This window comes from Rosa rugosa, chromosome 2 (assembly GCF_958449725.1).
Source record: "Rosa rugosa chromosome 2, drRosRugo1.1, whole genome shotgun sequence".
NCBI classification, from domain to species: Eukaryota; Viridiplantae; Streptophyta; class Magnoliopsida; order Rosales; family Rosaceae; genus Rosa; species Rosa rugosa.
Window position 1 is genome coordinate 1,335,808 of NC_084821.1, and position 26,952 is coordinate 1,362,759.

Sequence of the window (26,952 nt, forward strand, 5' to 3'; positions counted from 1 at the left end):
AGGGACCAATTGAGAGGAAATTGGGAGTTCAGGGACTTTTTAGGTGAAATTCAAAGGTCATGGACTGAAATGATGAAACCCTATAAGTATAGAGAGTAAGTAGTATTTAACCCACAATTATATGAGCAAAGGAAGACAAGCTGACATATGCAATTTTACAAAATCAGGAAAAGAAAGGTCTCGATCAGCCACAAAACTTGGCTATAGATTCCATGACAAAATATGGGCCAAAATATCTTCCATAATTTGTCTATATGAAAATGATGCCTCTATCTTTCTTAATGCCGGTCAGACTGGGTAATGGACAAGCTTGCTGATCCTTCTGGGAACTTATGCATGTGGTCATCAATTAAAGAGGCAATGCTGATCGACCTCATTTTAGTTCAATATAAATACATGAGTGAAATCTGATCTAAACAACGAACAGACTTGCTAGTGCAGCTTTATCACCAAATGGCTAATGCATTCCTTTTCTTATTGCTCTTGATATTCTCTTCCAATATCACATTTGAAAACATTCATGCTTGCAACCAAAGCGAACGCAGCTCTCTGCTGTCCTTCGCTCTCACTTTGTCTTCTCCTCAGTTGAATTGGACTTCCGCTGATTGTTGCAATTGGGAGGGCATCACATGTAATCAGGGTGGACGGATCACCCATTTGCAGTTACCTTCCAAAGGACTTAAACTCAAAGAAGGTACTTTTCTATCATCATCACTCGGAAATCTCACACATCTCACCCACTTGAATCTCTCCCACAATTCACTTTATGGTTCTCTAGATCAAACTGAATTTTTCTTGTCCATGAATGATCTCGAAATCCTAGATTTGAGCTATAACCTTCTCTTTGGAGTGTTACCATCTTCTCTACCATCCAGTCATATTCGGATGGTGGATCTTTCCAGCAATAGGTTACATGGTGCAGTTTCATCTTCTTTTTCCCAAGAAGCTTGGAATTTGACTAGTTTCAATGTCAGTAACAACACCTTTTCCGGTCCTATCCCATCCTCCATTTGTCATCCTTCTTCCTCGTTACGACACCTTGATTTTTCCTTCAATAAGTTCAATGGTAGTATATCTTCTGGATTGGGGAAGTGTTCCAAACTGCAGGTCTTCCGTGCTGGTTACAATTACCTGTCAGGATCGCTTCCAGAAGATATCTTTAATTCTACCACACTTGAAGAGATTTCACTACTTCGGAATTCATTGTATGGAGCAGTGAGTGATAGAATTTCCAACCTCACCAACCTTACAACCCTTGACCTCTCCTATAACCAATTGAGTGGTGTGCTCCCTCTCCATCTTGGGAAGCTCTCCAAGTTGAAACACATTCTCCTTGATTTCAACCATCTGGAAGGTTCATTCCCCCTATCTCTGATGAATTGCACAAACCTCGTTGAACTACGTATGGGAACCAACAACTTGGGAGGTAATATCTCCATGCTCAATTTTTCCAGACTTAGCCAGCTTAGTAAACTTGACTTGCGGAAAAATAACTTCTTTGGTATCTTGCCGAGAAGCATCTACTCGTGCAAGTTCTTGAAAGCAATTCGAGTGAACTACAATAATAATCTAGAGGTTCAAATACAGCCTGAAATTCTTTCATTGAAATCCCTGTCCTTCCTCGCACTCGGTTGGAACAAAGGTTTGACCAATGTGACAAGGGCAATGAAGATACTGATGGGTTGCAAACGTCTCGTAGTCCTTTCCTTTAAATCTAGTTTTTTAGGTGAGGAAATGCCAAACGGTGTTGAAATGGCAGATTTTAATGGATTTCAAAATCTTCGACTTTTAGATTTGAGTTCATGTAACCTTAGTGGTATAATTCCTTCATGGCTATTGAAGTTGAAAAAGTTACAGATCTTGGATCTGCAACACAACAGAATCACTGGCTCAATTCCAAGTTGGCTAGGGACTCTTCCAAAGCTGCATACTTTACTAATGGACTTCAACCAACTTTCTGGAGAATTTCCAAAGGAATTGTGCACACTACCTATGTTAGTATCTGGACAAGTTGCAGCTCAAGTAGGTCGTTTTTATCTTGAACTGCCTATCTACCACCATCCTAGTTCTGGTGCAATAACAGAACAGTACAATTATATATCTTATGTCCCAGTTATATACCTAAGTCACAATTGCCTCAATGGGAATATACCTATTGAGATTGGCCAATTGCAGCTTCTCCAAGATCTAGATCTTAGTGCTAACAACTTCTCCGGCAACATTCCAGACCAGATTTCTAACCTAAAGTATATTGAGGTACTGGATCTCTCCATGAACTATTTGTCTGGAAAAATCCCAGCATCATTCACAGGTCTTAATTTCTTATCAATGTTCAATGTCTCGTACAATAATCTTGGAGGACCAATACCATCAAGCACTCAACTCCAAAGTTTCAATGCTTCTGCATTTGAGGGGAATCTGAACCTTTGTGGTGCCCCACTTCCAAATGAGTGTCAGACAACAATGGGTGCTGATGCACCTGATATGAGCACCCAAGATGCAGACACCAAGGAGCATCAAATTCCATGGTTTTATGTTTCTGTTACACTTGGGTTCATTACAGGATTTTGGGGGGTCTGTGGTCCCTTGGTGCTTATGAGAAAGTGGAGGTATGCATATTACCATTTCCTAGACAATGTACAAGACAGGTTCCATGTGATGATAGCAAAGTGTATGTTAAGCATGAGGAGAAGTTTATTTAGAAGTTAGATAGTAGACATAGTACTCTACTACTCTTATTGTAATAATCATAATAAAACATTCCCACAAATTTTCATTGACAAGCATTAAATTTTCACATATATTTACTTATAATTCATTCGGTGTAGATCAGTGCTTGTAGTTGGCAAACAGAGGAAATAACAATACATTATTTTTTTTTTGTGGCAACTAACAAGAAATTCATATGCACATACATTTGCTTTTGTAGGCCACTTGTGTGGAGAGAACTTGAGAGCAACAAGCATAAAATTCTTGCAACAGATAGAAACATATGCACACTTTATTCCTCTTCCAATGCCAACTTCATTTAGTTCTTTCTACCTGCAACACCATTAAGGAAACTACATTAGTCCACCAAAGATTAGCTTAATTCATTCAAGCCTAATCACACAAAGGAAGATGATAGGAGCCAAAAAAAAAAAGCACTTTTAACTTTTAAATGGGAACATATTCTGCGGTGTAAATTTGGGTTAAAGAATTTTCTTCAAACAGAAAACATTCGGCTAAGAAGCTGGGTGTTCATGCAAGAGCCTTCTACTCACAGCAAATAGCAACATGATATAGAAGGTTTAGAGCTTAAAAATTGCAAATTTGGTCTTGGTTTCACTTCAAAGGCATTCCTATCTACATATGAATATGAACCCTTGAAGAATTTGCTGATTATGCATGCTGCCAAAGTTTATTAACTCAGAATTGTCTGCTCAGTGTTTAATTAAGGATCAATGACAAAATAACAATTTCAAGAACTATTGGCATCATTTTTTTTTTGTGATAAGACTATCTGCTTAAATTACTGTTGATTTTTTTTTTTTAAATAAGAATATCTGCTCCACTATATCTTGCTTAAAAAGGACAAAGGACATTGCAATTTCATTCTTTACTAAAAGTTAGAGAAACAATGACCAATAGTACAAAGAGCATAACGACACACCAGATATAATTTCACTAATCACCTAAACTTTCTAGACAGGGCATGAGATGGGGCCGATAACTTTTTTTATCTTTTGGAAGGTAAAAATGGGGCTGATAACTGTCTTCCTAACCCTGAACCCACCCATATGAGCATTGGCCTCAAGAATTAGATCATGGATGGAGTGAAAGTGTGATACCAAGTGAAATAGGATTCGACTATTCAAGCAACCGTTGAAATACATAGGTCAAGTGCCTTTCTATGGCCTTCATAAAAAAATGCACACAGACATACATGATGCAAGTACGAAACTTGAGATTCCAAACCTTCAAACATGCAGGGTTGGAGTAAAACACTACAAACTTCTCACAGACATTATCTTTATCAAAGTTATCTTTATCAAAGCAAGCAAGTTTTTGATTGGAAAGGAAAATGGAAAAACTTATTTTCATCATAACCTCAGAAATATGGAAAGGAAAGACATAACATGGGTTCAACAAGATGATTTTAGCAAATAATTCATCAGAATTCTCCTATTAAAAATTTAAAATGACTACAAGAATCTCTTGATCCTGCAATTGTTGCTCTAAATAACCCAAAAAACCAATCAAAAACATTATCTTCCTTTTCCTTTGTTTGATACTTTGATTTGGTTATCAACACAAATGGCATAAACATTTCACACATGTTCAATCACTCAAAAGACCAGAATCTTTCAAACTTTCAAAGTTCTTAACTAACAGAATATGGACATAATTAAAACCTAAGCTCATTCTTCATGTACAAAAAGAAACTCAGTCTTTAACTTCATGTAATGTTGGCTGTGGTTTCTTTGCTTCTTTTGCCCGACTCTTCAAAGTAAAATTAGATATCTCGGAAACACAAAATCCAGTCTTCCCTATATAATGCACACTAAAAAAGCAAAGGCATTATTTTTCTTTCGAAGTAAAAATCCAAATTTACCTCACATTGACTCAACACTAGCTCCTCCTCGGCAAGCCTTGCTCTTACATACAGGAATATCCTCGAACTGTTTAGCAGGCAATTTCTCGGACAGAGCCCCAACGTAAAACTCAACTGAATCAGACCCTTGTTCCATATGCATCCCTGTCACGGAAACCCAAATAAATAGCCAGACACATCGGAAACAGAGCCGAAACTCAGCTTCCCTTTAATGTTCTTGTTGTAGGTACACCAACTGATCAAAGTGAACATATATAACATGCGTTTTCCAGATGGATCTCGAAGGTTCCATCGTCAGAGAGAGTGTAGGATCTTACGTTGTCGGGTAACAGACCCCTTGGGAGACCGTACTTGGGGAGGAGGTCATGGATGTCTGTGATTGATTGGAGCGAGGTGGATGGACGGTTGGGGTTGGGTTTGAGGTCTTTGAGGGATTGAGATAATTGGGTTTCTGAGAAGAGAGTTAGGAATAGAAGGAAGAGAGAGATTTGGGTGATGGATGAGGCCATTGATGATGAGCTATAGGAGAAGAAGAGTGGAAGGAATTGACTTTGGGAAGAACAGGGGAACAGAAGCGAAGTAATTAAGATGAGTATGGAAGGGTAAAGATGGGAAGAAAATTGTTTCATTATTGGTGGGAGGAGCGGTTGGTAGGTACTTCTTGTGAGCGGATGGTAGGTACTTCTTGTTGGAAGGAAATTTCCAATAAAGAGCATTGCCATATTATGATGTAAAAGACTTATTATAATGTTTTTTTCTTCAGTCAATTATATTTTAGGCAAAAAATCACAAATGGTCACTGAGTTTTCACACATTCGACACTTAACTCACTGACATTTCAAAAAACCACTTTAACTCACTCACTTTATGCACCGTTTATCATTTAACTCACTGCCGTCTATACAATTCTATAAACTAGGCACATGATCCATCACGTGCACTTACTGGAGGGGCATTATTGTCCAATCTGGGTCTTACTCACTATTGTACAGTATTCCCTCCAAAATGAGTTTAATTTTCCCTCCATATCCATTCCTCTCTCAAAATCTATAAAATCGTACATTTATTGCCTTAATTACTCTCCTTCAAATATTTCATTGAAACCCATGTCTTTAAAACATTTAATTTCTCAACAAGGAATGATGGAAACAAGTTGAAAAAACACATGTTCAGAATGATGATAATGAAATTGATAATGAATTTGCACTTAAACCAAATTGTTGTCTAGTTGTTGAAGCATACAAAAGATAAAAGGTTGAGTATATAGTAGCAATTATGAAGCCTAACATCAATTATGATTACAAAAGCTCAACCTTAAATTACAAAATGCAATGTCATCTAATCCCAGCTTCAACAAGACTATTGCTTAATAGAGCTAAAAAAACAAAAGCAGAAACCAATTTAGGTTCATGGCTTCCAATTTGGCTTGCGCTGAGATCCCATATGCAAACCAGTTTGTAAATCCCATGTGCTTCTTATGTTTAGGTCTACCCCCCTTGTTTTTCACCACATTTGCTCGACTTCCCTTTTCAAATCCATTTGTAATCCCTGGGCCATTTGATGTACCAACACCACTGGAATTGAATTCTAATGGTTCCACTTCTTCTATGTCCTCTACAACCATTCCCATGTACTGTAGGTGATCAATGTCTTTAATAGGCAGAATTCCATCATCCTCTAGCTCTGCCTCCTCCTTTCTTCTCACACCGGCCACCCCCAACAATGTAAAGTTCTAAGACCCTACTACTTGGCATAAATTGCAACATGTCTTGAATATCCTTGTCGTCACTAATTGGCAATAAGCCTTCTCCATTTACACTTCCAGGTAACTTGAACCAATACGCGATTGGAGGATACAGATGTCACGCCCCTGATTTTAACACAAATAATAATCGATATATAACCTCATAATTATACATGAGTGAACGTTCAGCCATCAATACCAAATACCTGGAAAACTTTTTCCCTTATACAACATACATATTGATGCCCTGAACCCACTATGTCAATATTGACCTGCTCCACAGAGTCATATATTACATAAGCTTACGAATTAAATTGTCAACAACAAAATAATAAGTAAATGCTCCTCAGAGCTTACTACAGCGGAAGTAATAACAACGGTAAAGTCACAACATATGATTCCTACCGTGATGCTGCCAGCACGCTACCTCAGCTTCAGCCACGATTACCCTGACCTACAGGATTAACCCCTACACCATTCCATTGAATAGTGCACCGGGTGGCCACACAACAAACCCGGTAAGCTTATGAAGCTCGTATGAGTAAACTCAAAACCACAAAGCAAAACACATTCCTTAAGTCACGTCAACCTAAACACGATATACTCATAGCTCACACCTACGGCCATCAATTCCATAATCTTCCATAATCTTCCTACATAAGTCAACTGGTGACTACAGCATCATGCTTAGATTCTCAATTAGCGTCCCATTACACAAATTCCATCAAACAAGACTTCCTCAAGCAATGTTTGATGCCATTCTAACGCCCTACGGCGAATCCCAAACCAGGCTCATTCCCTCCCCACTAGGAGCCTTTGTCATCAACATGACATCAAAGGTGAAAATCAATGAATCACCTTCCTATCCTCACCACAGAGTACAATTCGTCACCACAATGGCTCTTAAGGTAAATCAAACCATCAATCAATACAATCAAGAAGAAACAAGGCAATCACATTCCAAAACAAGCAACACAATTCATGGTAACCCCTGCATATAATTTAGTTCAGGAGGTCACACTAGTCAAACAATTCAAATCATAGTAATCATCGTAACCTCACACTCTTACGTTCGTAGGTAACGCCGGCCATCACAGCAGTCTTCTCGATTATTGTTAACTTAATAACAATTCAGCTCCGCCACCGAGCAGTCATCACACTGATCATCGCACAGATTCCACCGATCATCACGCAGATTCCGCGGGTCATCACACATCCTACTGATTATCACACAGATTCCGCGGGTCATCACACATCCTATTGATCATCACACAGATTCCTGAGGATCATCACACAGATAACAATTGTCCAGCTGATCATCACACAGATATTAATAGTCCAGCTGATCATCACACATATATCAATAGTCCAGCTGATCATCACACAGATTTCAATAGCCCAGCTGATCATCACACAGATTTCGTCGGTCATCACACAGATATCACATGGCAATCATCACAAAGATTCATCACACTGATTCAACGATTCATTACACAAATATTCCTACACAAGCTTCACATGGCAATCATCACAAAGATTCATCACACTGATTTCAACGATTCATTACACAAATATTCCTACACAAGCTTCACATGGCAATCATCACAAAGATTCATCACACTGATTTCAACGATTCATTACACAAATATTCCTACACAAGCTTCACATGGCAATCATCACAAAGATTCATCACACTGATTTCAACTATTCATTACACAAATATTCCAACACAAGCTTCACATGGCAATCATCACAAAGATTCATCACACTGATTTCAACGATTCATTACACAAATATTCCTACACAAGCTTCACATGGCAATCATCACAAAGATTCACCCCGAAGCCACTAATACATGAATACATATGTATATATATATATATCCCATAATATAAATATATACACACACATAGTCATCCACTCAGAAATGCCACTAATACCAACTATAGTCATAGTTAATCCCATAACTCCAAGACAATATGGTAATTAGGTTCATAACAAATAACGTGAGATTTACTCACCTTGAAACTCCCGCTGCGTCTTCAATACAGAACAAAGCAGCCAAACCACCCAGATTAGCTGTCCAAAGAATACCTCGTCACGTACCTAAGGAATTACAGCTCTGATTCAATTAACGAATCACAAAGAATAACGTTCGAAACCCTAAATCGAACCAAAATTCCCAAAGTGACGCCAATTAAGGAGAAACCACATCCGAGACCACCCAATGTCTCCGGAATACTTCCACGATCGATATGTCCAAACCACAAGTCGATCGGAAGCTCGAATCCTCACGGATCGAATAATTCCACCGGTATGAAACCGTAAAAATCATAACAATTCCATTCGAACTCCAAAATTTGCATATTATATATCGAAACGCTCGTATCAACGAGTAGAACATATATAATACCAAAAACAGTTCCCTACATGGCCGGAAAGCCACCAGAACGCCGCCACAGGCGGTGGCGCACCGCCGCCGGCTAAAACTCATTATTTCCCAAAACTCCCAACATCAAAAAGTTTCATCTAAGCATGCTTGTGAATTTTCATAACTAGCTCGAAGTCAGAAAACAAGCATAAAGGATCGAAAACTACCTCACAAGCCGTGGATTACTGTTCAATCCGAGTTGAACCAACTTCCACGTAAATCGATCCAAACAACCACCAAGGATCGATCAAGGAGGCTGCTCTGAGCTCAACCAAGAAGACTTGAAGCCTCGCCGACGTCGGAACAAGGATTTCCGACCGGGTCCGAAATCCTCAAACTGCACCGCCTTGCTGCACTTCCTCCACCACGAATCGCCGCAAGAGGCTGCCACAGAGATGACCGCACGAGAGAGGTGAATCGTTCTGTGCAGGTTTCAAGGCTAGAGGTCGCCGGAGATCGCCAGAAAATCCGGGTCGGATCACCGGGTTCGGGTCGGGTCAGACGCGGGTGAGGAGAGAGAACGAAGCGTTTCTGGTGATTTTCCGGAAATGGTGAAAGTAAATGGAAATAGTAAATTTCTAAAAGTGGAAACTCTTATTTATAGAACTTTCCCAAAACTTTCGCAGACCATAACTTTCTCATACGAACTCCGCTTTTCGCGTTCCACATGTCCACGAACTCGTATCGACGCGCTCTACAACTTTTGTGAAGGAAGTTTTCAGAGAATCCCAATGAATAAAAAGTCAACCCTTGCGCCCCCCCCCCTAAAATGGCGCTTCCTGAATAATCATTCGCCCGAAATACTTCCGCTCCATCCACGAGCCACGAAATCGTCCAATAACCATAAAATTAATTCCGGAAAATAATTACGAATTTTCGGGGCATCACAACAGACACCCCAAGTCTTCAGCAAAACAGTTCAGACAAGTCCATGAAATCTTATCAGTCTCCATTTTGTCCACATAAGCCACCTCTCCTCCCTTGTAAAACCTATTACCACTTCCCAACCTATAAAACCTCCCCCCATGGTGAAATGCAATTGTGAACCAATTAGGATCTGCAAATAAGATACCAAACCATAATCTCAGTGACAAACATATCTGATCGCAATCTCCATGACAGAAATTTCAGAAAATAAAAAATAAAAAAAGCAGTAACAAACAAATTGATTATTGTTCAGAGATTTTTCATATCGAAACAGAGTAGCAAAAGCAACAGTAGAATACATGGATTTGAACTGTACGTTTTCTTTATTTTTCAAGAACAGAGGGACTTGGTTTGTGGACTTTCTTATATGATTTCATGGAAGTTCTAATATCCAAAGATGCACTCATTCTCAATTGAATTAAATTAATCTCCATACTAAGATTTCATTAAACAAATCCCTTAAATGTTTGCACTAATAAACTTATCAATAGGTGGAATAAACAAAACCCTATAGACAAATCCCAATTTCAGTAAACCCAATCCCAATTACAATAAACAAACCCCATTCCCTCCCCCCAAATTTCCATAAACAAAATAACAAACCACAAGTTATACTAAAGCTTAATTCAAAAACCCTCGTTTCAATCCCAATTTCAATCTTCATAATTTAAAAACCCTAACCCCATTTCTGGACCACTTTTATGGATTAAAAACAAAAAAATCGATAACCCAACCTATCATTGGCGTAAATGCCCTTATTGAAGGGGAAGATTCAATTACCATGAGGTGTTGGTGGCTCTCCATCAAGTCTGAAATATCTCCATTTATTTGAAATCTCTGACATCTATGCTCATTCAAATTCTCAATGAGAACTCTTGATTTTGTGTCTTCGTCCCTCCCTCTCTCTCTTTCTCGCTCTAGAACTGAATTGATGGCCTGTGGAGTCGAGGTTTCAAAGCAATGGTGAGAGAGATGGGTCGAATGAAAAACAGCGTTCTAAATCATTGTCCATAGTGTTGGTATGCAAAACCCTTTTTTCATAACTGATTGGACCAAAATGACCTTGGAAATAACGTCCTTTAACGATTGAGTAGACGGCGTTAGCATCGAGTGAGTTAAAATGATGAACGGTGCATAAAGTGAGTGAGTTAAAGTGGTTTTTTGAAATGTCAGTGAGTTAAGTGTCGAATGGGTGAAAACTCAGTGACCATTTGTGATTTTTTGCCTATATTTTACTAGAATCAAAATTTGGTTCTTTCTTGGTCATCTAAAATCGAAATGAAATGATACAGCAGAGAAAGTGAGTTGGGAAAAGGTTGGAGCTTTGGGTGTAAAGGTTGAGGCTTTGGGAGTTAAAGAAGAGAAAGTGAGTCTACAGCAAGTAAGAACGAGTTTTGGAGGAAATGGGCGGAGAGGTGAAAGAGATAGCATTTTGTAGAAGAAGATTATGAAGAAAGAAAGGCCTGATCGACCAAATTTCTTTATGGGTTTCAAATCCACAACTGAGAATTCTTGGATTGATTGTGTTTTCACTAGAGGGAATATTTTTATTATTATTTTTTCCTGGGAATTTGGTGCGGTGAGAAAAAGACTGTCTTTAGGATTATTCCATTCCTTGTGTGGAGGTTTAGATTTGATCTTGCTAGAAGCCTAGAAATAGTGAAAAGAAGTGTCAAGGAATATAGCAAAAGAAGATCAGTTTTTGTTGCTGTTTGTGTTTTAGAATAATGATGATCTAAATTATTCAGACGACGTAATTCTTCATTGTAATGCATATTAGCTAAGCTACATGTTTCGATACTTTTCTCTGTTAAAACGTTGCTTTATTCAATCTGATATAAGGTTTTGTTTTGAAATTGATTAACAATCAATAAGACTGTACGTGCTTTATATAAAAATAATGAAATATTAAATATAGAATTAGTTCTGGGCTAATGGACTGTTGAACTGTGATTATTGAATTTGCTATAGTCTTTGTTGGAAGTTTTCATTAATAATGTATGTGGATTTAGAGTTGGTTCTTAGCATTAGCTGATATGCTTGCAAAACGAATGCAGGCATTGCTAGCATGATTGGTGAAGTAGTTTGGCGTTTCTCTATTAGATAATTAGATTTCAGGTTATAAACTTGGCTGAAAAGTGTCAATCTTTTTTTTTTTTTTTGAAAGGGGTTTGGAACCCAGCCTAGCTGGGAGGCTCAGCCCCACGCCCGGTTCCATTTATTATATTAATAGTATGATTTTGCAACGGGGGGGGGGGGGGGACATAAAACCTGAACCCCGTGCTACAGGAAAACACTTACAATAATCCTCGTAGAGAACATCCTGAATAATAGCAGGAGTCTCCTCTAACCAAACGTCATCAATAGCAAACAAACTAGCAAGGTGCGCAAGTCTATCAGCAACACCATTTGCTTCACGGTAGATATGACGAATTCTAACTGACTGAAAAGCATTAAAATAATCTTTACAATGATCTAAAATCCGACTTACCTCAGAGAAATCCTTCTTCGAACTATTGAATGCAGCAATCAGAATGGCAGAGTCGCTTTCAATGTCAATCTTTAGTGTATATGGTTTAGTTTTGGGTTATAAATTTGGGTCCTTGACCCAAAGCACCAAAATTGGTTAAAATTAACTCATTTACCCCAGCAACAAATTTTTATTCTCACTAACCCAATTTAAAGTGAAATGATAATTTTGCCCTCAACCTAATTAATAAACTACTATCATGCCACTCTCCCTATATCTCATCCCTTCGGCCGCTCTCTCTCTCTCTCTCTCTCTCCGATACGTAGACCGGATCCTGTTTCGCTAATCGATTTCTCTCTCGTCGGAGCGCTGGAGTCCGAGTCGCGGCGGTGGAGACTTCGCTGCAGAAGTCTATGTGGCCCGGTGAGTCGATGAAGGTGACGGAGTGGTCGCGGTGGTTGATGGAGGAGCTCTTCATGGTGATGGCCCGGCGCTGCTACTCGAGGAGAGATTCCATGAAGCGGAGGCGGCCGGTGAGCTTGGGGTGGATGATGCCGCTGACAGAGCCGGAGATAAGGTGGTCGTAGAGCATTCTCACCATTAATTCGAGGTACAAATCAAGTATAGGAGCTGTGGTGTCACAAATTCCGGAGTTGCAGAATTTTGATTCAAAGGTGAGTCTTCTGTCCTTTTCTTTTAGTTTCTTTGCACCGAAAATATTTTTCTTTGTGCTTTGTCAACTCCTCTTGCTGCAACTTTAAAGATTTTAATTTTAATAACCCCTTTTGTGCAGGTATAAGGCAAGGATAGCAGCTGCAGTCAAGATTCCAGAGTTTCGGTGAGTCTCTGTCTATTTAGACTTTGTTTATTTTTTTTTCTCTGTCATTTGAGTTGGTGCTTTTGGGAAGAAAGCATGGAATTTGGGACAGGCTATATGGTATGGTGGTTTGAAAAAGAAACGAGGGAGGAAGGGAGATTGTTCGTGTTGGTGTTTCAAAGGCAGGTCCTTTTTAATTTGAAATGGTGATGGGAGAGACTGTTCTGTTTATAGACCATCGGAAATGCTGCCCCGGTATATTCATCGGGACGCTGCCCGGCATGGTTCATCGAGACGCTGCCCGACATGTTCATCCGGACGCTGCCCGGCATGTTCATCGGAGACACTGCTCCGACATGTTTTCGTTTTGTATGGCATCAATGAAAAACCTGTGAACACAGAGAAAGTGAAGATCATGGAAGAGAGGGAGTCTCAACCTTTGTGATGAACGCACGCTGTTGAATTCTTCTTGCTTGCAGCAGGGCCTCGGCTATCTTCTCCTCCTTTTGTGTGTGTCCTCCACGTTAATATTGCTAGCTTTATATAGTGGATTGATGAAGAGATTAACGTGAATGTTGTTGACTCCCACATGAAATGAAATAGCTAGAGTCTCATTTCTCAAAGGCTCTTGAAGATGATTTGTCTTTATCTTTGATTGAGACGTTCTCTCTTATTCTTTCTCCCCTTGTTTTATTCTCTCTTGCTACTCCTATTCTTTCTCCCCTTGTTTTATGATTATTTGGCTGGAATGTTATCTTGTATAATAAAGAAAACTACCAGCAAAGTGTAGCACGGCATCATGAAATTTTGCTCCTTTTTGGCCTCATATTTTCATTATGTTGTAGAGAAACTGAAATTGAGAGAAATTCGTTGTGTCTTCTCATTGATAATAGGGGCCTCTTTATATAGAGGATTACAATGCATAGAATCTCAATCATACAAGGAAAGTAATCTTACATTGAATAGGAATCTAGATCCTTCTAATTTAACCCTATTACCACTAGGTCAAGTAACCTAGAGTTTGGGCTAAACACAAATTAGGTTTTACTTGAACACTCCCCCTTGTGTTGCCCAAACGAGGTGCTTCTCTCGTTGCCTCATTAAAAACCTTGCCGAGTAACAAAAACCCAGTGGGACAAAAATAACCTCGGTCGAAAGGGAAAAAGAGCACAACACACCCTTCACGTTTCGAGACCATACATGTAGACATCTCCCCCTGATGTCTGCATCTCCCCCTGATGACTACGGTCATGGGAGTTTGGATAACTTCCGCAAATGATGCTACCAACATGTTTCTCGAAAGTGGAATTTAGGCAATGACTTAGTGAGCAAGTCTGCCACACTGTCCTCATATCAAACCTAATTCATTTTGATCCTGAGGAGAGTCTGTTGTTGCTGATTATCCTTGGTGTTGTCGCTTTTGATGTAGCCTTGATTCATTTGTTCAAAACAAGCAGCATTATCCTAAATGCTCGTAGGCTCATCTGTGGTAGACTTCAACCACAATTGTTCGAACGTGCGTAATTATGGATCCAATCCATAACCATTCACGAAACACTTCGTAAAGAGCAATGATCTCTGCATTGTTCGAAGATATAGCGACTAGGGTCTATTTTGTAGATCTCCAAGATATCACGGTCCTTTACCCATGGTGAACACTTAACCAGTTTGGGAATGACCTTTGTGTGGGTCAGAGAGATACCCAACATCAGCAAAACCTTCCAAAACACATGTCATTTTGGGATGGGGATAGTGGACGCAAGCCAGTGTTGGCGGCGTTCCTGGTGTGTGATGGGTCCGAATCCATCATCTCTCTGTAGGGATAAAACATGCTCATATCAATCGTACATCTCAAGTACTGAAAGATATCTTTTTACACCAATCCAATGGCGTCGCGTTGGCGCAGAGCTATACCTTAGCTAACAAGTTCATTGCAAATGAGATGTCCGGTCTTGTGCATTGAGCTAAGTACAATAATGTGCCTATTGTACTTATGTAGGGCACTTCCGCCTCTAGCACATCTTCTCCATCATCCTTCGGAAGAAGAGGATCCTTTTAAGAATCAAGACTACGGACGATCATGGGGTGCTTGAAGGTTTGACCTTGTCAAAATGCCTAAACATCTATCAACACGATGCCCGAGTTCCAAACCGAGACATAATCGTGTTCTCCCAAAATCCTTCATCTCAAACTCGAATTTCAAGTGTTCAGCGGTTTCCCTTAACTCTTAAAGGGGGTATCAGACGACAGAACACTTCTGTCGTCTGAAAAATCAGACGACAGAAACAAATAAAAATCTTGTGTCGTCTGATGAGTTTTGCATTTCAGGACCAATGTGATCTGTATCTTTAAACGTAATAACACGACAGTTTTGTATTGTATGAGAAACAAAACAACTACATTCTAATGTAAATTCTATTGTGTGAAGCATATTTGCAAGACAGATTTCTGTCGTTTGAGGTTACTAACACGACAAATATTTGTAGTCTGTATATAAAAAGGACCACAAATTGTAGGTCTTTTATATTGTCTTTGGTTAAGTCTAACCACACTTATTTGTTGTTGTTACACGCTTTAGCCAACATTTTCATCTAACTTCTATTGTTGTTTTGTCATTTAGACTACAATTTTCTGTTGTGCCAACGCCGAAAGGACAATAGACTTCTAATTGGTTTTTGTGTTGTTTTTGTGCAGCTGCAACCACACATTTTGGTGTGCTTTTGTTGTAGCTTGTAATTTGAGATAACACATATTAGTAGTCCCCTGTTACAATTGGTATGTATGCATTCTGGAAATTAAAATCGCCCATTAATGAAAGTATGAAACCATAAAATCCACATCCAAAATCATTCATTGCAATTTCCATTAATCCACTATTGTCTCATGTACACAAACCTAATCATGAACATCAGTTCAAAATAACCCATATCTACTAATCTGGATCTGCAGACAAGTCCAAATGCTTAATGAATGAAAAATTTCTACTAGACACAAGTTAATAAAGGAACTAGCTAGGTGTACTGCTGTACCAGTTTCACAATCTGATCATGAATGGAATCACCCGAATCATAGAAGTGGTCATAGAAAACGGAATGGCCAGTGAGCCTGCAGAGACACAAACCTGCTGACCCATTGGCGCTCCACCATAAACAACAGCCACCTTTGCTCCATTCTAATAAGCAGACTTCTCAGCTTCCTTATATATCTGCCACTATAATGAAATCAAACAGAACCTGAAATGCTGCTGCTCCTAATAGTCCTTCTAATGATTCCACTGTTATAATTACAACACCAAAATCAGAATGTGTTTTTTTTTTCCCTTTTCTTTCACTATATAGATCGAGATATGTAGAGAAAGTTCAGTGACGCCCAATAGGTTAGAATCCAAGAAAACTACTCAAAACTAACTACGATACAAACATATTCTCAATTTGTTGTTATATAATGATCACACAATACATAAACTCCAAATGTAAGATATCAATTTTCTCGTGTACTGATTGATTTTGTAAAAGAGAAAGAATATGTGATGAAATGGTAATGACATTGAAACTCTGCATTCTAATCGCAAATATAGAATTTAAGAATGAAATTTCCAAGAGATTCACCTTGTGCTTCATCATTCCCTTCTCTTTCTGTATTACTTCCAGAAGCCGAGGTCGAGGTCTCCGTGAAGTCCCCTGCATTATGCTCCAGTAACTTCTTCACTAGACCCTTCATTTCAGGATCATTGATCTGCTGCAGTATCATCTTCAACATACCCTTCATTTCATCAAGGTCGTCACGGTTTTGCCTTGACAATTGTCTAAAAGTCTATCAAGAGACCTATTCAATTCATAAAGTTGGTTGTGGCAACCATCCATGCAGCAATAGTTGTACATACGAAAACTGGACATCCTCCCAACGAGTTGTGTGCCTTCAATCATTTGTGTTTCAAGATCAGCTATGTCATGGTTGGGGAGACTCAGTTCATCATTAAACTCCCGTATCTCTCGAATGAATCTGGCCTGTCCTGTTAAAGAGTCTAGGGTGCGTTTCATATGTGTGAGGAGGTATCTGAACTCTGATTTCCTGTCCACAGCTCCTGAAACACGGTCATACAGCACTGTAAATACTGATCCTGCTATCAACTCCAGCGCCATAATTAGAAAGTACTGCACTCCACCAAAATCTAAATTCTTTCTGCTTTCTCCCAAAGAGGCAAAGACCTCTTTCCTTATATATCTGCCACCAAAAAAAAAATAGTGGTGGAAAGGTATCCTAGTTGAAAAAAGTTTTTATGGTTTCTTGAACAGGAAAGACTTTTCCTCTGTAACACTTTTGCAAGAAAATTAGCATTTCCTTAGTTTCTTCCGGCAATGTTATGAAATACAGTCAAATACAAATACCAGAAAACTTTTTCATCACCATAACTGAAGCACAGTGAAGAAATTAAGTTCTAAAATGTAATATTCAAAAATCTACTAAACAACATTTTCATCAAAACAAACAAGGCAACAGCAAAGCAGTACATGTCCTTAGACATACAAACAATAAACCTGATCCTTGATTGATACTAGATAGTGCACCCGCGCGATGCTGCGGGAATATGTATCGTTCGATTCAATGCTATTGAATTTAGAAACAAAGAAACATTGTTTTACATGTTCAAAAATCTGGTAACTTGGCCAGATTTCAAAGTTAGAAGTTTACTGTGATTTTGATACGAACTATGATTAAGCTGTCTGAGTTTCTCGACGTTTGAAGATTAGTTTCCCAAAAACCACATATTCAACCCAACTATAAAGAGAATATGTCAAACATGATACAATGTACAAATAGCAAAGGAACTTACAGGTAGCAGATTTTAAACTTTCCAGCACAATCAAGACAAAAAAACATTCAATTTAAATACTAACTTTCTCGTGGAAGCACAAAATTGGGTTGGTTGACACAAACCAGGTCACTACAAATTGCAATTGTAAATGCCTGCCCCAAAAAAAAACCAGAGTTAGTTAACAACGTTTAAAAAGCATAAAATCGCAAGCTTGAAAAGCATGAGCTGTTTCAAAGAAATGTATTATGTCTCATTGAGCACAATCCATTAACAAAATGATTATTGGACAGAATTTTCCAGAATGATCAAATCGTCTGGTGCTAAATGAGGTAAACATGTAATAATGACATCCACACATGCCACTATACGCAGGCTTATCAGAACTCAACAGTTTATGCCCTATTCTCAGTCAGAACTCAACATGTTATAGCTTCAAGTATGGAAATCTAGAACATTAGTTCCAAACCACATTTCATTATGACAGTTCATGATTGAAATATATTCTACGTAGATAAAGATACTAAACCTTCATGAATATGTTCTAAATAGATAGACATATTAAACCTTCATCAAGTATAGGAAAAAGAATGCCTTTATTCGGTTAACTTGCTTTCTCATATGAAATTTACACTATCATGATAGCTCGATATTTACTACTTATTTCAATTTGGTTGAATTTAACCAAAAAATACATCATGAAGTCTAATATGAACATTATAAATCCAGTCTCATTGAAACCAATAAGGGAAAACAATGCTCATGTGAATGTATCTTTTGGTTTTCATGAGGCAAGTAGGCTGATAGCATCTTTTATTGCTTTTTGCAGACTTTTCTCTTCTCTTTGTATATCTGAAGCAAAAAACCAGTAACAACCAACTAACATTAATTCCAGGATCCATAAATCGAAACCATCCTAGAAATCACCTAAAGCTTCAATTTTTCATCAAAAAGAGTTAGATAGAATTAAGAATTGGGTAATGGAGAAAAAGAGATTACTTCAAATTTGGCGTTCGATGTTCCGGCACTCTTGGTGAAGTTTACGCTGCCTGAAATCAATCAATGCATTCAATCAGTAGCCCAGCGATTCGAGTACCCAATCCAAAGCCAAAGACGAACCCAAAACCAAGTTGGGGTTGGTGGCGGCGGCGGCGGAGGTCGCGATCTCGCAGCCGTAGGTGATTCGAGACACGAGAGCCACCACCACTAAACATTATTTGCAATTCGCTCACTCCCTCAAAACTCAATCCACTCACTCCTAAGTCACAACTCACAACAAAACCTTTTCAACATTCGTCCCCCTCAAATTGGACGGTGGGGAGGGCGTGAGGGTGGCGGAATTGGACAGCGGAGATGATGGGTGGGGAGAATCGGTGGTGGGGAGTGGGGGAGAAGTGAGGGAGCGGAAGAGAGAGGGGAGATGAGAGAAGAAAAGATTGGCTTCTAAGAGATAGACACGAATTCAGAGGACTGATTTCACAGGCCAGTCTCACGCTCCTTTTCAGTCCTCTGATTTCAATAATGGTGTTATTCCAACTGATTTCACGGTTCCGGGGACTGCATCTGAACAAAATTTCCGAATTGAGATATTCTAGGGATTTTGGGTTTCAGGGAAGCAAACGAGAGGTGGAGAGAGAAAATGGGGATTTTATGTGGCTGAAAGAGTGAGCTGAGATGGGAAGGAGTAAATGTGTAGTAATTAATGCCAAAAACGACTTGGGAAAAAAAAAAAAGCGAAACTCACCTTTACACAACACAATTGTGTTGTCTGAGTATCACCCCCATTGACTAGTCAGCTAGGGTCTCGGCATTTTGAGAGGGAAAGGACTAGAACTTTTTGGAGGGAATTCCAAATATTCTCTTAGGGTTAGATTTGAAATATCCCCATATTTTACAACAACATATAAGTGTTGTCTGTATCTAACCATATTTTCAAAATGAAACGATCTTTGAGATAGGAAATCATCATCTTTTACAACTACACAAATGTGTCGTCTGAATGCTCACCATTTTTTCAAATTGAACGAGTATGGTTTTAGTCTATATTCAGACCACACAAAAAAAAATTATGTCGTCTGAAAAACTCAGACGACATAAAAGAAAACTTATGTCGTCTGAAGCACATTTTGGCATAGTGAGGTAGTGGAGTGCAATGATATCCATTACGAGAGAATATGTCTCATCGTAGTCGATTCCAGGGAGTTTTGTGAGAAGCCTTGCGCCATAAGGCGAGATTGCCATATCTTTTTCTCATCACGCTTTCTAACGAAGACCCATTAGTCAATAGGTTTTATGTCAGGAGGTGTTGGCATTACTGGCTCAGAAAACCTTCCTCTTCGTTAGAGAATCCATCTTAACCTGGATCGCATCTTTCCATTTAGGCCAAATTTCTCTACGTTGGCATTCATTCATCAACGGAGCGTGGTTCGATGTCATCAGACTCAACAAACTAATGCGCAACGAAATGCGCAACTACATCATCAATCATGATGGAGTTTCTATCCCACATCTCATGTACACTAGTGTAAGTTTCATAGAGCTCTATATTCTCAAGAATATATTCTCAAGAATAGGTTCTGACGTTGAGGCGTCCCCCAATGATAACCATAACCAGGAAGATACTCATGAGACGGATTTTGAGTATCGATGATCAAAGGATTGGAGTGTGCCAAAGTATCCTTCGAACCCACGAGCCTCCCACGCATCCTAGCTGGGGCGATGACCTGTAACGCTATTGAAATCAAAAATTTCACGAACCCAAAATGCAAATATGGGTCTAATGCAACAATGAAAGAGTCCAGCAACTTTCAAATTCGGTTAGCTTGATTATCTCTAGAATATGATAATTGTACAAGTTATTATAACTTTGACTATTTCAAACGGCAAACCAAGAGATATTGCCATTCAAAGTAAACTTTGACGATTTCAAATGAAGCAGAGGGAGATGAACTGCTATTCAAAGTTTACTAGCTTTGAAAAAGTCCAAACGTGAAGCAACTATGGACTCACTGCTGGTCAAACTATTCAAAGTGCAAGATAAGCTTGTTATCCAAATTCAAATCTTGTCATTCAAAATTTAAATTACAAGTTTTGAGGAAAGATAGCTCTGAGAAGCAACTATGTTATTATATAAAGACACCAACGTGAAGAGGAAGGGGGAGAGAACAGAGAGAAGAAAGAAATATTCAGCAAGCAAGAAACTAAGGTTCTGCCAAAATCAAAGCAGGTCCGGCAACTATCCAAGCTCCACAGGTGACGCTCAAGTACACAACACACTCTTGCTGTACCCGTCTTCCTTAACAGAGAAATACATCGTCCGGAATGCTTGCTGTCAACAAAAGATAGGCTGTTCATGAACAACCTTCCTTCTTTTGTTGAGTCTCTCTTAAGCCACCGAGAAATACATGAACCTTAATGGTGATCTGCTCCTGCGTTAAGACATATATGGTTGTTCATGAACGGCCGGAGTCTTAACACACTTGGCTGTTGCATTTTCCAGCGTTGGAACATGGGGTCGTTCATGAACGGTCGAGTTCCAATGCTAAAAACCTGCACAAGACGCCACATTCATTCTTCAACAAAACCCATCACACAAAAAAGGCTTCCCATTCTGCCTCGTGTTCCTTCTTCCACCACAGCAGAAGCCTTGCACCACCGCTTCCAAGAAAACAAGCCATACAGAGACTGAAGGAAAGAACTGTAGGCTACCATTTCTTTGCGATGCTTACCTCTGTGAAATTGGCAGCAGGGCTTGGCGGTCAACTAAGTCTGCGCATACAAAAGCTTTGAGTTGTTAATTGGAAAAGCAAAGTTATGTTGATTTAATTAACAAGAAATACCAAGAGACAAGCTAAATGCGTTAGTGACAATTAAAACAAAACTTGGTGGCAGTCATCTCGTTTTGGTGTGTGATCGCTAGGAAGGCTAGATGAAGTCTAAATATGCAGCAAGAAAAACGGTGGTCAAATGGAAGTAATGAACTAGAAGACAAATGGTGGCAAAGTTTAATTATATGTTACTTTGAAACCGTGGATGCAAGCTGGGAGCAAACATAAACTTAATTGTTTTTTGTTTCTGGAATCATGCTGACAAGAAGCCAAAAACATGGCTTTAATTATTCAATCTTGAAATTGCTTTTTGTCCATAAGCAAGAGACGTATGTTGGCCAATATTTGAGGTAGTGGTACATGGTCAACAAAGGAGGAAAAGCATATTTGATTGATCATAGCATTTACAGAGGGTCGCACCAGAACAAGAATTGCACCAGCTTTCCCAACCCTGCACGCCGACTAATCGATCAAGAGCCGTGGTGGCAAATTGGGACTCCAGCTGATTAGTTTGGCCAGAGTAAAGATGGAATCTATCAGTTTGACCTCATGGATTTCAATTCATATTACAATTGGGCCTGACGCGAAACAAAGCTAAAAGGCCTGGAAAGAAAAATGGGTGTCCAGATCATTTTATTTGGGCCTGACGCGAAATGAAGCTAAAAGGCCTGGAAAGAAAAGATGGGTGTCCAGATCATTTTACTCGGGTCTGACGCAGCATGAAGCTAGAGGCCTAGAAATACAGAAGAAATACAGACCACTACAAAGCCCACTCTAAGACAGTTTACCTCAGAAGTTCGGGCCCGGCCAAGTTCGTTTGTCGACAACATAAAAGCCCATTCACACGGCCCAGTACAAATTCAACACATCGGGTGCCCAAACTAAATTCGGGTGTCTGCAGAAGAAATACACCCGACGGATTCAAAAAATAAATATGTGTACATCCGTCGACACAAAAATTCTCCCAACACCAGAAATACAAATTCATCCAAGAACTACAACGGTTTGATCCCTCCTCGGGGGTATGTAGGCAATCTAGCGACCCACTAGATGCAACCGCAAGTCCAAACAAAATCCCTGACTCCCTGGTTCACCCAATCCGAATCCCTGACCTCATCAGTCAAATTCTGCCAAACACCAGGAAACGTCACAGCCATTCCAAATAAAATCCATGACTCCCTGGTTCATCCAATTCGAATCCCTGACCGCATCAGTCAAATTCCGCCAAACACCAGGAAACGTCACAACCTTTCCAAATAAATCCACAACACATCGAGTCTCTGGTTCACTTACACCAAATTCGTCCAAACACGATTCACATTCCAAAAGCAACACCCTCCAATGGGTCATCCACTCATTGGAACTCTTGAACTACGAGTGGCTTAATCCCTCTCCAAGGGTACGTAGGCAACCCATTCAAATATCTGGGTGCAGCCGCAAAAACAAAACAAACAAACACACATCCACAATTGGTTTCTTCATAAATGGAATCAAAGGGTGTTTCCCTGTAACGAGGGAATATAATTAAGAGACACATTCTGTCTTGAATGGGTCGAACCCGAAATAATTAAAACTCTATTCACTAAATGAATACGAGTGAAATTATGTTGGGTGACATTTACGCTCACTGTGTGCATATTTTTCCTCAACAAACGCCAAAGTGCCACTCTCTATGGCGTTGGCGCCATGCCTACCTCTGTGTAGGGTGGTGCTACGTCCTCTTGTAGGGACGTCCATCCTTGCAGGCATGTTTGCAGCATATTTGTGTGATCTCGTCACTTTAGTAGGGATCGAGATGAGACATAGTGGGGACAGGCCACAACAATTCCTGTCGTTCCTGCTGAACATCTATGTTCTTATCTCCCCCTAACGATGGGAAGACTGTTTCATCAAAGTGATATCTGCAAATCTAGCGGTAAGGAGATCGCCTTGCAAGGGCATGAAGTGGCGGACGATTGTTGGAGTCTCAAAGCCAACGTAGTTGCCCATTCGTCTGTGAGGACCCATCATAGAGCGTTGTGGCGGCGCAATTGGCACATAAATGGCTCACTCAAATATGCGTAAGTACGATACTTGTACCCAGTCACTAGCTGTAACGCAGAGGTACATTGAGTGGCGGTGGGTCGTAGACGGATTAGCATAGCTGCATGCGATATTGCATCACCCCAAGCGGATATAAGGAGATTGGTGCGCATTACCAATGTCCGGACATCATCGTAGTCGTTTCTGCGAGACCAATTGGGTGTGTTTATGGGAATATAATGTCCAACATTAGTCCCACTACAATAACCATCGAAAGTCTTCGATGTAAACTCTCTAGCATCGTCAAGTCCAATTGACGGAATTAGGATGATCCGGGGAGTGAGCCCGTTGTCATATGATATGTGCTAGGAGTGTAGCATAAGTAGCATTTATAGGTGGACAATGGCAAAACACGTGACCAGCGTGTTTGCGTGTCAACCAACATCATGAGATATTTAAACGTCCGCAAGTTGGTTGAATCAGTCCACAGAATCCCCACGGATTCGATGTAAGAACAGAATGAGTATTTTCATATCCTTTGCATAGGACGGTCTCAGTCTTAATTTCCCGAAGGAACAGGCTTTGCAAAATGAGCGAGGGGCCTGAGAAGCAACCAATGAGGATTTTGGTTGGGCCTGAGCGTCTGTAGCGCTATTAGAAGCAAAATGTGTGACTACATCTCCCATCATGGTGTTGGAGCCATGGAAATTAGCATGTATTGCGTCATGGCCACTAGGAGGAACAACCATGGCGTCATTCTCATGGTTGGCGCCATTTATGGCGTCATCAGACGCTTGCTTCGTTTTGCTCAAAAGGATGGATGTTTGTGAAGTCTTCAGTAGACGGATCATCATATCATGACTGGGGTGATCTATCATGTCGTGACAAAGCCAATATGTGTCTAAATCCAAGAGATCTTCTCTCATAACTTTATTAGATTTAATAGCTCGAATAGTGACATAGAGTCCACTAGAGAGACACATAAACTTTTCTAAGATGCGCCTTTGTTCCGCAATCATTAGAGGTGATGCAAAGGAATTCTATTCCGTTCTCACAATGCGTTTCCGCATGGAATCCGTTGGCTCTAATATCTTTAAAGCTCAATAAGGTTCGATTTGCCTTAGGAGCGTAGAGAGCTTCAGTGACTTTAATCAAGGTGTCATTTGGCAATAGGAATTGGGCCATTCCATGTCCTTGAACTAAACCTGATGGCCCAGCCATCGTAGTCACAGATGAATATGTAGGCAACATCTCCAAGAATAATTGCCTATGTCGTAGAATGGTGTGCGTAGTCGAACTATCCGCAAGACATTGAAGTTCATCCATTCCTTGAAGAAAAGCTCGTCATTAAAAAGGAGTCATTAAGGAAACTTAGGAAAGAACTCAACTTTTATTAATAAGCCAAACGGAATTACATCATCGTTTCTTTAACCAAAGAAAATCTAATCCAATAAACTAGCTAATGCAAAACAATGGTAGTCGTCTAACTCCTTTCGGTAATTCCAATGCAAATGTGACCAGATGAGTAGAGAGATGTCGGTGGAGCAAGGCTCGCTTAAGTACCACTTATCTCAAAACCTTCCTAGACATCATACTTACATTGAGTACGCCTACTTTGAAGAAAGACTAATATCATTGGCATCTACTACAAAAATAATATGGCAATTGCCTACATCTCTTGGAAAATAAAAAGACTTAATCAAAATCGCCAGTTTCTGGGTCTTGATCATTGTAGTCTTCCACCCTTAGATCGAGATCGCCATCTTGATCTTCTTGTTCCATGTAATTTGCCTCCCTTGCTTCACGATACGTCTTGTATGCGTTTGCAACATTCTGGGGTGCTTTACATGCTTTGGCCAAATGTTCAGTTGATCCACATCGAAAACAAACATCATTATGGTCAGGCTCCCTTGATCGAGGCGCCATTGGGGCGCGATTTGGACGACCAATGCTCTTTGTGGCGTTACCACCATGGTCGGAGGCTCCACCTCTCTCTCTCATCACACGTTGACCTCCACGGTTCCGTGCACGCCACTCTTGGCGGTTTCCTTCCTCTTTAGGGCGAGAATATGGACCAGAACGTCCAGAATTGTCCCTACTCTTAGGGTTTCGCTCCTTGCGTCCTCCCTTGGGGGCGCGACTATAGTTAGACTCCGGAATACACTTAGTTCCCATGGGTCTAGCATTATAGTTCTTCACAAGTATGTTGTCGTGCTTTTCAGCTACGTTCATGGCGCCAATGAGCTCATGGAAACTTGTGATACGTCCTGCATTTACATCAATCCGATAATTCTTTGAAATCATCAGTGCCGAGACGGGGAAGGTAGAGAGAGTCTTCTCGATCAACATCGTATCAGTTATGGCTTGGCCACAAAACTCCATCAGAGACTTGATACGAAGAGCTTCCGAGTTATAATCAAGTACAGACTTGAAATCACAAAAGCGGAGGCTATGCCATCGCACTTCTAAATCAGGAAGCAGGGAGTCACGAACGTTGCCAAATCACTGCTCAAGTTCTACCCATAGCTTTCTTGGGTCTTCCTCATTGAGGTATTCACTTTGGAGCGCGTCATTCATGTGCCTTGTCATGAGAATTATGGCTTTCGCTTGTTTTGCTTCAAAAGCAGTAGCTTGCTCAATGGAGAGCACGTTCTGACTAGGCTCTTGGATGGTTTCCAGAAGTCCATCAGCCTTTAGATGTTGGCGCACATCTCGGACCCACCTATGGTATCCTGCGCCAGTTGTCTCCAGTGGAACAAAGTTCAACTTGTTCAGGTTACTCATCCTGAAAAACAACACAAGATTAGGATTAGTTTCGGAGTGAAAAAGGCTACCACGAAAAACTATTAAATTTCTGAGCGTAGTCGCTTCTAAGAAATTAGGGATTTTCTAAGCGTAGTCGCTTCCAAGAAAATCCGATTCCAAGAGGGGTTTTGGATTAGATCGAAACAACGATGTATGTGGTCGATCGTTTTCTTCTCAACAAACTCTAAGTTTGGAGGACTCTACAAGCTCCAAGCTTGGAGTGAGCACGAACCCCCACAGTTCGGCTTTTGGTCTCCCCTATGAAGAAGAAAGAGGGGTAGAAGAATGGATGTTGGAAGTCCCCGAGAAAAAAAAGAGAAAAGTAATAAAAACTTCAAAAACGGAAACTTTAAGAAAAGTTTACCTTGAAAAATTGCCGGAAAAGTCGCCGGAAAGTGACCGGAAAAGTCGCAGGAAAGTGGCCGGAAGTCGCCGGAAAAAGGTTGACCGACCTGCTGACGTGGCACCGGTTGCTGACGTGGCAGTCTGGATGTTGACTTGG

The 26,952-nt window shown here is 40.1% G+C and overlaps 2 protein-coding genes and 1 long non-coding RNA gene across 5 annotated transcripts; 1 reads left to right on the forward strand and 2 right to left on the reverse strand.

Annotated features, from left to right (window-relative positions):
• Window positions 1-371: 371 nt before the first annotated feature.
• Window positions 372-2,713, forward strand: LOC133728243 (receptor-like protein 2). The gene has a single exon (XM_062155643.1). The coding sequence runs from the start codon at window positions 454-456 to the stop codon at window positions 2,707-2,709; it is 2,256 nt and encodes a 751-aa protein (XP_062011627.1). The 5' UTR covers window positions 372-453; the 3' UTR covers window positions 2,710-2,713.
• A 22-nt stretch (window positions 2,714-2,735) lies between these two features.
• On the reverse strand, window positions 2,736-5,252 carry LOC133728244 (uncharacterized). The gene is made up of 3 exons (XM_062155644.1): window positions 4,912-5,252; window positions 4,595-4,738; window positions 2,736-3,042 (listed from the first exon to the last, which is right to left on the reverse strand). Exons 1-3 carry the CDS (start codon window positions 5,221-5,223, stop codon window positions 3,025-3,027), a joined length of 474 nt encoding a protein of 157 aa, XP_062011628.1. The 5' UTR covers window positions 5,224-5,252; the 3' UTR covers window positions 2,736-3,024.
• A 10,570-nt stretch (window positions 5,253-15,822) lies between these two features.
• On the reverse strand, window positions 15,823-19,473 carry LOC133732243 (uncharacterized). 3 transcript variants are annotated; one of them, XR_009856996.1, is made up of 4 exons: window positions 18,796-19,473; window positions 17,882-18,648; window positions 16,592-17,067; window positions 15,823-16,257 (listed from the first exon to the last, which is right to left on the reverse strand). It is a non-coding gene; the product is annotated as an uncharacterized LOC133732243 (long non-coding RNA). The 3 variants fall into 3 exon arrangements; XR_009856994.1 differs by having other exon boundaries at window positions 16,592-17,207; XR_009856995.1 differs by having other exon boundaries at window positions 16,592-17,207; window positions 17,882-17,951; window positions 18,796-19,472.
• Between the last annotated feature and the right edge of the window lie 7,479 nt (window positions 19,474-26,952).

Bases quoted from the DNA above. Each gene is read 5' to 3' on its own strand.
- LOC133728243 (XM_062155643.1), top strand. From the start codon at position 454: ATGGCTAATGCATTCCTTTTCTTATTGCTCTTGATATTCTCTTCCAAT.
- LOC133728244 (XM_062155644.1), bottom strand. From the start codon at position 5,223: ATGAAACAATTTTCTTCCCATCTTTACCCTTCCATACTCATCTTAATT. The intron at 4,739-4,911 runs GTAAGATCCTAC...TTTCCGTGACAG, and splicing joins GGGGTCTGTTACCCGACAAC to GGATGCATATGGAACAAGGG.